The 12,707-nt window shown below is 49.0% G+C and overlaps 1 protein-coding gene across 1 annotated transcript in view; it reads left to right on the top strand.

Annotated features, from left to right (window-relative positions):
- Positions 1 to 558: 558 nt before the first annotated feature.
- Positions 559 to 12,707, top strand: part of TSHZ3 (teashirt zinc finger homeobox 3) — a 74,866-nt gene continuing 62,717 nt past the window's right edge. Inside the window, exon 1 of the mRNA XM_006736997.3 lies at positions 559 to 1,043. Coding sequence (XP_006737060.2) covers positions 1,004 to 1,043 — 40 coding nt within the window. The 5' untranslated portion in view covers positions 559 to 1,003. The remainder of the gene's footprint in view (positions 1,044 to 12,707) is intronic.

The following is a 12,707-nucleotide window of genomic DNA, read 5'->3' as shown; positions in this document are numbered from 1 at the left end:
GCCCTGGCATCCCCGGGGGGGCGCGGGCCCAGGCCCGGGGAGCGAGCTGGGGGCTTTGGACACGGCGGGGTGGAGAGGAGTGCGGCTCGGGCGGGGCAGCGGGGGGCGGCCAGGGGGCGAGGCCGGGTGGGGAAGCCGGGCGGGCGGGGGTAAGCGAGCGCCCCGGGACGAGCTGGGCCGGGCCGGCGCCGCGCCCCTGCGTGCGCGCACTGGGCGGGGGCGGAGGGGCGGCACCCCCTCCCCGGACGGGGCGGGGGTCCTAGACAAGCCCGGGGCCGGGAGCGGGGGCGCCGCGCCCCCGCGGGCGGGCGAGTGACACGATCATCTCCTTTTCCTTTAAGCTTGCCTGTTGCCGACGCCGCCGCTCCAGCCGAGCCGCGGGCAGAAGACTGGACCGCTGAGCCCCGGGCCGCGGCGGCGGCTGAGCGCCCCCCCCGGATGCCCTGACCCCCTGCCCGGGGGCGGGGGCCGGGGCAGGACCGGCCGGGGCCGCTCCCGCGCTCCTCCTCCCACCCCTCTGCCCGCCTTCTCCCCCTCTCCCCGCCCCCCGGCCCCGAACCCCGCGCACCTCATCTGGGGACGGGGCGGGGGGGGGGCAGGGCCGCCGTTCCTCCCCGCCCCCTCCTCCTCGGGCCTCTGGAGCGATTTGTCAAACTTCCCATTCCGCCGGCAGCGCGATCCTCCTCCTCCTCCTCCTCCTCCTCCTTCACCACCTCCTCCTCCTCTGCCTCCTCCTCCCCCCCGCGCTCCTCCCTCCCCGCGCCTCCCTCGCCCGCCCTCCTTCTTCCCTCCGCACGTTCGGGGATCGCGGCGGAGCGCGGAGAGGGGGGGACGCGGAGAGCCGGGGCGCAGCAGCATCCTGCGGGCGGCCGCTCTCCGGGGGGGAGGCTGAGAGCCGGCCCGCCTCGCCCCCCCCGCGGGCCCGCCGCCCCTCCCTCCCTCTCCTCAGCCCGGCAGCGGCGGCGGCGGCGGCGGCGGCAGTGGCAGTCGCCGGAGGAGCATCATGCCGAGGAGGAAGCAGCAGGCGCCCCGGCGCGCAGCAGGTACGAGCCGCTTCCCCTTCCTCCTCCTCTCCTCCTCCTCCTCTTCCTCCTCTCGCCGCGGTGCGCCTCCGGCCGGCGGCCACCCCGCTCTTCGCCCCACTCCTCGCCTCTCTCCTTCTGCCCGCGCAGAGTAACTCCGGGGCGCCAGGCTCCCTCGCTGCTCTGCTCACTGGGTGCGTGCGCCCGCCTCGCGTCCCGGGCGCCCCCCGGACGCCCCGCCGCGCTCGCCCTGCTCCGGTTCGCACCCACTTCGGGAGCCGCGCGCGCTCGGGGCCAACTGAGCCGGCTGGGTCCCTGCCTCTTCAGCTCCCCGGCTGCGGAGGGGATGGGAAGGAGCCCTTTTCGGTCTCTTTCTGTGGGGGGCGGGCGGGGTCACCTGAGTTCCCTGGGACACCTTCCGTGTCCTCCCGCGGCCGGCCGGCGGGGGACAGCCCCGGTGTCTGCCGAGCGAAAGAGAGCCAGCGAGTGAGCGAGCGGGTCCCTTCGGCCACCTTAACTGCTAATCCGATTGATTCTTCATTTATTGGGCCCAACGCGGGCAAGCGGTGGAAGCCAGAGCGCACAGGGTCTGGGTATTGTCAGATGACTGTCAAGTCAATGTTAGATGCTGGCGTTCTCTCTATCCGTGTTTGTTTTCCCTTACCCCCACCCCCTCCTTCCACTGCTTCTCCCACCCTCATCTTCTCCTAGCACTTAGTTCTGGGACGTGTCTATGTACTCCCCCCCCCTTTTTTTTTTTTTTTTTTTTTTGCCAGGAGTGTCAACTCCTGTTAAGACTGAGTCGATTTTTTTTCTCTTTTCTGGAAAAAGCATCATTGAAAACAAAACAAAACCCACACACATAACATTATTTTGCAATAATGTCAGTTGGGGGCATGTTGCCTGGAAGAAGGGTTTCTGGCCCTTTGCCACCCTTGATTTGATGACTGATTGATCGCCCGTCATGCTGCTGCCTTTGATCTATTCATTCCCAATAAACATCAATAAATCACTCGCAATGGTGAGGCCAAGCTCTGTGACGTCACTAGGGCCCTGTCAGTGCAACTTCGGGATTTTGGGACGGATTGCTGAGAGGACCACATATGGACGGGATGTATTTTGATATGAGTAACACTCAGATGTGCAGAGGTTCAGATGCTGCCTGAACGGGAGCGTTAAGTGGAGGTTCATTTCTTTTCTTTTCTGTTCTTCTCTTTTGGTGGAAGAAGGGAGAGCAGAGGGAAGGGTCAGGGCATTGCCTGGCGCCCTTCTTGGATGAGGGCATTGTGCCCATGCTGCCCCTGAGTGCCTGTGGCAGCCCTGGGGGTGACGGTGACGGTCATTTCCATCATGTGAGCGGGCAGTGCCCGTGGAGCTCACACATTGGGTGCACTCTGAACCAGAGTCTTCTTACACAGGGTCACACAGAGGGAACACTCTTCTTTCTTCTTCCAGAAAATGTACTTTCTTGTTCATGTCTTAAGAAAATCCTCGAAGAGAACGGACGTGGTTTGGGGGCATATAATGCAGGTTTTGCTCTCTGTCCTCAGTGTTGCCCAAATTTAGGAAGTTTGAAAATCCCAGCGGTGGTTCTAGGGAGGGTGCTGCCACTCAGGTCACCTCCTGGCTGATGCTTCTTGCCCATCCCACTTTCTCCTTTAAATTCCAAGCTCAAGCAATGAGCTTATCTACCCAAAATAAACTCTAAAAGTTTGGAGGACTCCTTCACAAAGTTGGGCAGTAGGAGTGTCTTGGGCTTCTTCCAGTCTTTTAAATTTTTTCTTTCCTTTTTGGATGCACATTTTAAGGTATCTGTGTGCCTCAATCAAATGAACCATATGTGATTACATCTTTACATTTAGTTTAGAACTCTCTCTACGGTTGCTTCATCTTTTCTCCTCCACCTTGCCAATCTGAGACTCTTATAGGATAACTTTCTGCTAAAAATATTAGCGAAGGGGGAAATGTACTGTTGATTTTATTTATTTATTTATTTTTAAAGCAACCTGTTCACTAACCTTCTTGCACCTTTTAAAAAGCCAGCCAGGAAATATCAGGTCAGTTAAGAAATATTCATTATATAAAAACTTGACTGCCCGGCTAATAGGAGATGGAAGAATGGTTTTGCTCTATCAAAATGACCCGTCAAAACGACTTTGTTTCATATTTGATTTAATTGTCTCTCTCCTGACAGGCACATTCATCAATAGCTTAATGGTCAATCAGAAGTTGGCAGCGTGAGTGCTTTCTTTCTTTCCCATACCCGGGTTTTGGATTTACTTTATCAGAATGCCTCTGCCTAATGGACGTGTGGAGGAGGGGGTGGAGAATGTCTGAAGGGCTACTTATTTAAGAAGAGGGGAGGGATAAAAAAAAAAAAAGGAAGAAAAAAAAAAGAACCCTCCACATTTAGGCCGGTGCTAAGTATTCCCAGGCCAGCAAGTGAGCTGCCTGAGGTTTTTGTTTGTTGGTTGGTTTGGGTGCACGAGAAACTTCCCATTTTTTTCCCTCCTGTTTTTAGTTCTCACAGCTGCAAGTTATAAGGTTCATGCCTGCTTTTGTGGCATCCTGGGAGTGATGACAAATTGATTGCTTTGCACTGATAGAGAGAGTGGGAAAAAGAAAGATGTCTGCTGATTGGTAACTGGAAATCCAGTCCCCAGCAACCTTGAGAATACTCGAGAATTTTTTTTCCCCTCCAAACTGAAAGGTCCGCTCAGCCATAAAAAAAGAAAAGTTGTTTTGCCAGCTTCATTAGTGTTCACCTAATTAGCTGTAAACCTGATGGATTCCTGACAGCTTTAATGATTGGAGATGACAAGCTCGACGCAGTGTCATCCAGCAGAATTAGGTTTGCAGCTAGTTTGATGTAATCAAGTTGATATTACACAGTCCTGGCTGCCTTTAGTTGTGCATTAACTCAATTTTCTGCTGCAGGTGACAAATGGGCTTTGGTACCTGGATAATCATGTCATAGGAATTAGGGCCCTTTTAATGGTCTGGGGTAGAATAACAACCACAAAGGGCTGAGAGCTGGGTAGAGCTTGCAGACATAGCAGACAGGTGCACACAGTCTTCATATCTAGGCCAAATGTAACATTGCTCTCCAGAAGGCCAGAGCAGCCTCCAAGAATCCCTGAAAAGACGTATTTCTGTACTTTAGGATTTTCTTTCTTTTTTTTTTTTTTTGATAGAAATTATGCATGGCTTCGTGTCTGTTCTCAAAGGGAGAGAGACGTTTCTTCACCTGCCGAAGAGAAACCTGGGCAGGAGTGTCCTTTCTCCAGGCGTGTCATTTCAAAGGGCCATACATTCTTGCTGGCCAGATGTTGCTGCCTCAGAGTAGGAGGGTTGGAGAGGCCAGTGTCCTTCAGGCAAAATGACCATTGTCCCTTGCTCAAAATGGGACTCTTACCTGGGCGTGATTTTTTTTTTTTAAACGAGTGTTTTTTGAAGATACCAGAAAAAAAAAAAATGAGAGCAGTATTTCATAACAAATAACATTTTATCCATTCATATCCATTTTCTGGGGGGAGGGAAGTGTACAGTCTTAAAAAAAAATTGCCTCAACTTGCAAAAAAAAAAAATCCTCAGTGAACAACAACTTGCTGTTGACCTTTTGAGTCTTATTCGTTGAAAGAGAATAATCTTCTAAGGAGTTCTTGGGTGGTCACATCAAGAGGGGGAACCTTTAAGCATCTTGATTTTTGTAAAAGTGGTTTGAATCTGTTAGGTTCTGCTGGTGTTCCAGATCACTGTGGGGCCCCGGGGGGCAGGATGGGCTTGCAGTGGCAAAGCAGAGGGGGTTCGCAGTGCCAGTGGATTTGGGTATGCCTAAAACGTAGTGCGCCTGGTGCTGCCCATGTACTGTGGTCCGGGCCTTCGTAAGGCCCATCCACACACTGGGCAGCTCCTCTCCTCTGTCGGAGGCACGTGGAGCATTCAGGAGGGCGTTTGGGCAGTAGCCCTGGGAACGTATTCGCTCTCAAGCTTGCCGCACATTTCTCCTTTGGACAGGTATTCTGCCCTGTAGCAAGGTGACAAGATGACTGGTTCGGGCTGCTCTGTGATCCGCCCCCCCCGCCCCCCATTTTCCTACAAAATGTGGAGGAACAATGCACATTTTAAAAAGGAAAATCAAGAAGATGAAGGAGAGAAACAAAGAGGGCAGGAGGCAAGGGTATCCCCCTGGACATCCACCTAGGGAAGAGAATCTTCCAGAATCAGCTGCTGTGCCCCCATTATCTTGACAACTGTCAGTTAGGGCTTCAGTGCTCTCCAGGGCCACACTTGATTGTGAGCGGTGGATGTTGTCATTTTGTTCTCAGCGTTGCCTTGAGCGCGCTCATAAGCGAGCGATAGTCAATAACTGACGTATCAGCAGCTCTTCCCCAAATTGTCTCACCCGTCTGCCTTTTCCCTCTTTTTACCAAAGATTGTTCTGTAAAGCGATCAGAATAAAAGGTGACTGCTCAGGGCCCTGGGGACGCCGGGGGAAGCCCAGGTGAGGTCCCAGAATTAAAGCCCTTACTTCCTCCCCTCCCCACTTCTACTCCTGGGGTTTCTGGAAGGAGAAGGATCACCTTCTTGAGGGCAAAGTGACTCCACCATGTTGGGGGCTTCTCCTTTCACACCGGTGGTGGCCGAGCCAGGCTGAAGCGAGGGCTGCAGTCATAGGCAGGGGAGCAGAAGGGACAGGAGCGGAATCCCCATCCTGGTGTACAACACCCATGTTAATCCAGGGACGTGAGCAGGTCACAGTTATTCTGAGTGCAGTTTGTGAGGCTTTCCTGCTGGCCCATTTTTATTCCTGCCTGTCACTGGACAAACTATAAAAATAGCTTTAATCTGGTAGTTAAAAAAAAAAAGAAAGAAAAAAGAAAAAAAAAAGAAGTAGGGTGTGTGTCCCCCCTTCTATGTTAGTGTGCAGCCCAGTTAGGTAGATGGGCCTTTCTTTCAAAGAAGCTGTCTCGTAACACCCCTGTAGCGTTTTCCCACAGCCCATGGAGGGAAACAGGACAGCACATAGCGGTGCCATCACTTACCCCAGACCCTCTCAGGTGTCACGGCGGCACGTGTATGTGTGTGTGTGTGCGCGTGTGTGTGTGTGTATTTTAGTCATGCTCCAAATTGTGGTTTCTCTGTCTGAAGTTAAAAATGAAAGGTGAATACAATATATTGTATTTGGTAACAATGATATGGACTGGTACATCTAGACAGATAATGTGCAGTTGTAATTAGACTCAATAGACAGGCAGTCATTTTTAAATTCTTTGACACATGCATAAAATAGTCATATAATAAGATAAGATGACAATTTTATGTTAGGTTGATAAAGTGTCCCGATACATGCATTTAAATGTCTGTAAGCCTTTAAAAAAAATCCAGACAGATTAATTCTAGTTTCCAGTATTTGCAGTTAGTCATTAAATTAATTTTTAAATCCTACTAAACAATGGCTATGAATATGTTTTTTTTATTTTCCTTCTAGATTTTTTTTTTTTTTTTTACCTGAATTGCAAGGAATGGCTACATAGACTTGGTAGCTTTCTCTAGTTTTTCAACATTGGTAAACAATTACATTAAATGTGGATGTAAAAATTCAGTTTACTGTTTGTAACCAGAATAATGCTATGCATTTTTGGAAATGAAAAAAAAGGGAGAGACAGTAATAGAGCATAATCTGCTTATGACCACTTGCCTGAACAACTGTCATACTCTAGGTTTAGGAATCTTTATTAGAAAGATTACATAGTGTCCTTGACCAAATATTGAATATTTTATAAGCCCCATTTAAAAAAGAAGACATTTCGAGCACATACACTTGATTTGATCAGCACTTAGATTCTTGGGTTTAATTACTTTCAATTCTGTAAATTATTTTAGTATTTCAGCAAGAGTGGCCCAAGAGATGTATCGGTGGGGGGGAGGGGGGGGCTGAGGAGGCATTTCTCCAGAGGTCACGTTACCTGGACTTTTTGACCATCTTCTTACCTTGTTTTCTTAGATGTGCAAAGGTGTGGCTCTTGAAGAATAATTTCAATTTGTTTGGGCTTAATGATAAATTATTAATTCATATTGTCAGGACACATGTTATTAATTATGACTGTGTTTTCTTCATCCAGAACAGCTGTTGGGGAAACAGTGTAAGTTCAGATTGTCTTCAGGGGGAGGGCGCCAAAGCAAAGAACTTACCAACTCCTTGTCATCATATTCTTGGTCCCCTTCCTTTGGGAATGAAGCACTGCAGGGGCTGAGTGAAGGGGAGAGGGGGACTGTTCATTCTAGACCAAGACGGGCACTGGCAAATGCTAAGTAATGTACATTTTTTGAAAAGCAAGCCTAACTCTCAATTTTCTGTGAGTTCGGCTGGGATTCTGAAGGTGGTAATTGGTCCCTTCCCAAGTCCAGGTTTGGATGGGCTGCCCTCTTCATCCCACCAGCGCCTCTTGTTTTCTTCTTATTCTTCGGTAGACCAGAAGGTCATGGTCACAAGTCTGTAGTGACAGAAAGCAAAAGTACTCTGAGTGCTTGTTTGTTCCCCAAACTGGAACCCGTCCTTAATGGAGGGCACAGCGCTGTTTGGTAATATACGTGAAATGACTCAAATTCATTTACTTTTGATTTTTCCATTCCCATCATTAAATCTAGTCCTATGTATTCAGTTTCCTCTGAGTTCTTTGAGAAATGCATGTTGCATAAAATAGGCAATTTTTAATGAACAATTTAATGTAAATGGGTTTTGAATTTAAATTAATATTAATGAAGCCTTGAGTGAATTTATTTTGCATACGTAAAGACTTGTAAGTCTTTCACCCATGTGCGTTCTCCTTTATGTAGTAACATTGGTTGGTTGGATTAACTTGCGCCTTTTAAAGATTTACACTTAAAAAAATTAAATTGATTTTATATGTCCAATAGCACCAACATATTATTAGGCAAAGGTGTTACTTAATTTAAAGAAAATATACCTCATTTCCTATTAAACCTCTGAGTTTCCATTACCCTGTTCTTCCTGCAAGCTGCTTTCGCTTTGGCATTTGCTGCTGGGGAAAATACATACCAACAATAGTTACTACAATCAAGATGCTTTCTTTCTTTGGCTTACCTCTAATGCATTATGTATCCTGGAATGATGGGGAGTTCTGTAATTAATTCTGTTAGATGTAATTGCTATAATCACTTTGATGTTACACATAATAAAGGTAATATGGTAAGCACATAAAAAATATAAACACCTTATTGTAAAACTACTACTAAAATTCCTCCTCATCAAGTCTGGTTTATAGACAAGTGTTCTTAACTAGTTTTGGTCCTAGGTGACAATTTATCCGAGCCGTGTTCATTGATATTCCAAAGGAGAGTCATTTATTGGAAAGGATGGGCCTTGTCTTGGAGAGATCTCCAAGCTGGTTGCCTAGGAATCTTAATGCCCTTTTCCTTAAAGATGTGGCTAATTAGAAAAGGTGACCATTCTTTTCTGTAGAGGAGAGAGGTAAGCGCTCCAGAAACAGCCATGAAACGAGGTAAGAAGAGGGTGGCATAGGAGGGGAAGAGATGCTCCGAGAAGTGATAGCCGGGGTTTCAGATCAGAAGAGGTGCTGTTCTGAAGGTTTTCTCATGGTGTGGGATTATGGGAAGTGCCGTGTGTGTGTGTGTGTGTACACGCGTGTGCGCGTGCATGGCATGTGTGTACGTGTGTGGGGGGGGCGTGCGAGAGCACGCTAGAGCATGTGCTCATGGTTAACTGGAGTTTGGCTGATGTTGCCTGTTGGACAGAACCCTTGGTGGTATTTGAGACCTGCCCCCAAGCCTTGGTGCACCTACCCTGGATGCAGGCCACCATAGGACGGAAGAGAACTTTGCCTGAGACCCCATGCACATAATCCTTGTGGGATGTTTCCAAACATGTGTAAATTATTCTTTGCCAGGGCAGCTTGCAGGAGGTGGAGAATGTGGTGGCTGAAGAAGCTTGTCATTTGATTTTTTTTTTTTCCTCTGTGGCTATCCTGGAGTCAGGCTAGCGCGGACATCGGTTTGACTCTCGTCCCCAGATGCACCCTGTCCCGTGTGCTACAAAGAGGTCATGAAACCTCATGACCCAGAGTCAGCTTTACAGCCTGGATGGGGATCCTGCACACTTACATTTTATTTTGCAGTGAGTTGTAAGTGCCAAAGCACAGGAGTCAGTCATACACAGAAATCAAATGAGAGAGTGTACGTGTGAGGAGGGGATGCCAGAGTCTCTTTGGAGGAAGCTCAGGGTGTTTTTCAGATGGCCATCAGATGGACAGTGACAGCCGTGAGTCCCTAGACCGTGCCCTGGGCCCGCAGAGCTTGGTCTGGCCGTGGCTCTGGTCAGCTGGGCGCAGACCAGGCCAGGGGAGAGCAGGGTGCTGCTGCAGAAGGCCTGGCAGGGCCTGCCTCCTGGGCGCTGGGCCCAGGGCACCCTGCCTGCCAGGTGAGAGGGTCCTCGGGTCTGGGCCCAGGGCCGGGCTACAGCCAGGCAGACACCAGCCCTCCTGTGGTGAGCCTGGGCTGGTTTTGATGGCCAGGATGATAAAAGGTCTGAGAACTCCATAGGCCCCTGTAATCAGGGCCAGCACTGACATCCTTCTCAAATTTGACAGCTTCTTCCTTTTCTCTTCTCACAGCCAAGCCTTTCTCAACCGAATTTCCCCGCCCTCCCCCTCTCCCCTCCCTCCCTCCCTCCCTCCCTGCCGCCGCTCACCCCTTCCCTCCCTCTTCTTTCTCTGTGCGTCTCTCCTGTTTCATGTTCTTGATCAGTCTCAGATGCCTGGAATTATTTTTTTTCGGGCGGGAGGGGGAGTGTTGCTTTAGGTTTGTGGGTTGGGCAGGTGTGAGAGGAAGTCTGTGTTTTTTTTTTTTTTTCGTTTTTTTTTTTTTTTTTTGTACTGTAGGCCTGTTGCTAATTAATGTTCCTCCATAAGATTCTGTCGGAGTTGAGTAATGTTTTTGATCTTTATGCCTGATAACTGCATACTTAATGAGATTTCAAAGCTGTGAGTGCAGCTCCCTACAATTATTGACAGATGCCTTTTCTTTGCCATTGGGTTCAGCTTCATAAATCCTCTTGCCGTAATGAGGTTCAGCAGTGCCACCCTGGCAGTGAGCTAATGAAAGGGGGGAGGGCGAAGCGGCTCATGGCTGTCTGACACATTTTTTTCCTTTAAAATTTACTATGCAGATGTCAAGCTGCGGGACGATTACTTCAAACATGCTAATTTTTATCTTGCTTTTGTGTCAGCCCTTTGCCATTAAAAAATAAATAAATAAAAGGACTAACCTTACTCTCCACTTGATTTCTTTTTTCTTTTTTTTTTTTTTTTTCCCTAAGTCACATTTTTAATAACCCATGGTGTGTGACTGCTGTGGACTTTGACACCCATGTGGCCTTTTGCAGGTATCCAGTGGCAGAACCTTGATGGGTTTTTTTTTCTTTTTTTTCTTTCTTTCTTTCTTTTTTTTTTTTTTTTTTTGCCATTGGAAGGGCAGGGGGAGGATAACATGCGATTTCCCCAGGCCTCCCATCAGCCTGCCCTAAGTATGCACTTGAAACGTCGGAGAATTCATTTCAGAGTTCTGGAACTAAATCCTGGTGGAGAAGAGCTGCACCATGCCAAACAGTCGATTTCCTTTTCAGCGGAGTCATACATCACTGACCCACCCTTCCCTCCTGACAGAATGACATATGTCATTTATCATATGGGCCCCAGCCAGACAACGGGGAGGGGAGGGAAGCCCAGTCCATGTGATGCTGTCTCCTCCTCCCAGTCCTGTACCGTTGGCTTGCAGAGAGAGGCTGCTGATTTGGCGAGAGAGGGACGGGGAGGAGGGAGGAGAGGCAGGGGCGAGGAGAGGCGAGAGCCTGCTCCGTGTGTGTGGATGGCTGTCTGGGTGTGTGGCGTGGCGGGCGCGAGATTGGCAGAGGCACCGAAGAGGTTATGTTCTTTCATATTATCTGCTAAACCACACTGTTCAGCCTTTGACGCTCTTCTGACTCTCCCCCCCCACCCCCATTCCTTTTCTCCTTTTCCTTCTGTTTTTCCCTTTGGCAGTCGAGGAAAATAGCAGCAACAACAAACCAGGGATGACAGGTATCATTCAAACCACCCTGGCTTATGAGGGGTGGTAGAAATGAATCTCAGGGCTCCTGGCTTCACATGATTCAAACATGCGTTATTGAAGATGGATGTTCCTTAAGAAAAGATTGATGGTGGATGCTGGGCTTAGGGTGCCATTTATCATTTTGAATATTATTTAGACTTGCCGTGTAAACCTGTAACTTGAGAGTTGGACGAGCTGGAGCAGAGTAGGGGCCTGTGTGTGTGTGTGTGTGTGTGTGTGTGTGTGTGTGTTGGTGTGTTTCCATCGATTGGCCTTGGGCTCTCATTGCTGCTGACCAGACAGGAGCCCTCCCATTTACAGTATAGAAGACACACACCCCAAAAAAGGAAGGGGGGAGGTTTTAATTTTGAATAATTTCCAAGGACATTTTTCCAAGGGAAAAATGAAGTATCTGTGATTTAGACTAAAGCTAACAGGCAACTTCTCTCTCTCTCCTTCTCTCTCTCTCTCTTTCCCCCTCTCTCTTCCCCGACAGGGGCAGTCACGTACGAAACATTAAAATATAAACAGAGCTGTAGTTGCCAAAGCCAGGACCCTTGCCTGATTTTTTAAACTCTGTGACATGCTTTAAAAAAAAATCTGTATCTGAAAAGCTTAGCACAATATAACTATTCAAAAAAGACTGGTTGGCTTGGTTAGCAGTGTGAGAATGAAGAAACAGACTTCCACGTCTCAGGAATATTTCAGATAAAAAATGATCTTTTGTGGCTCCCTGCCCCTGCTCCCAGCGGCCTCCTCCCCTTTTGTGTCTGCACTCTGTCCCCCTCGCAGGCCCCGGCAGACCCCCACCAGGACTGATGTGGACAGCTGTTTCCAGGCCCCTCCACCGCCCGCCCGGCTAATCACTTCTGGTTCTTTGGCACCCTTGAGCTCTGCTCCGGGACACCCCCACCTACTGGAAGTAGTTAGGGACGCAGGCTGGCTTTCGGATGGAGCCCCCAGCTGCTGGGAGAATCAGCGCTGAGCCAGTCTTGCTGCCTTTTGGGCTGCGGAGGCCTCGCTGCCTGATTCCCCGGGTGGAAAAAGGAAAACAAACTGCTGGCCTTCCTGCTCCGGTCTCCTCCACCAGGAGAGCCCCGATAGTGCAAATTTAATTGGCAGGCATTCTATTAAATATGTGACTTTATTTGGGTCTGCTAATTAAATTTAGGGCTCCTTGTATGACTTACAGTGTGGACATTAATTTAAAAAATTGATGGGACAAAAAGTTAGGCTGCGGTAGTTTTTTATCTAAAGAAATGAGAATCTAGAATTGGCAGAAAGGCTGGATGTTCCTATCTTGCATATCTTGCTGCTTCTGGGACAAACTTTTCCCTGACGTGTGAAAAGCCTGCATCTACCATAAACAGGAGAGATGTGGAAAGGTGGCTCGTTCACTCACCGACTCCAGGCAACTTTGTGTGTGTGTGTTAATTTCGAAATAACTTTATTAGCAGCCTGACGCCTTGCACACGAGGCTGACTTAGGATTCCCTTTCGGTGTTGCCCAGCGGGTGCCCAAAATTGGGTAGAATCAGATTTATATCCTTGGTTGGTG

The sequence above is a fragment of the Leptonychotes weddellii genome, chromosome 16, assembly GCF_054177405.1.
Source record: "Leptonychotes weddellii isolate Sample4059 chromosome 16, ASM5417740v2, whole genome shotgun sequence".
NCBI classification, from domain to species: Eukaryota; Metazoa; Chordata; class Mammalia; order Carnivora; family Phocidae; genus Leptonychotes; species Leptonychotes weddellii.
Note: the sequence above shows the minus strand (reverse complement) of the source record. Positions and strands in the feature narration are given on the sequence as shown.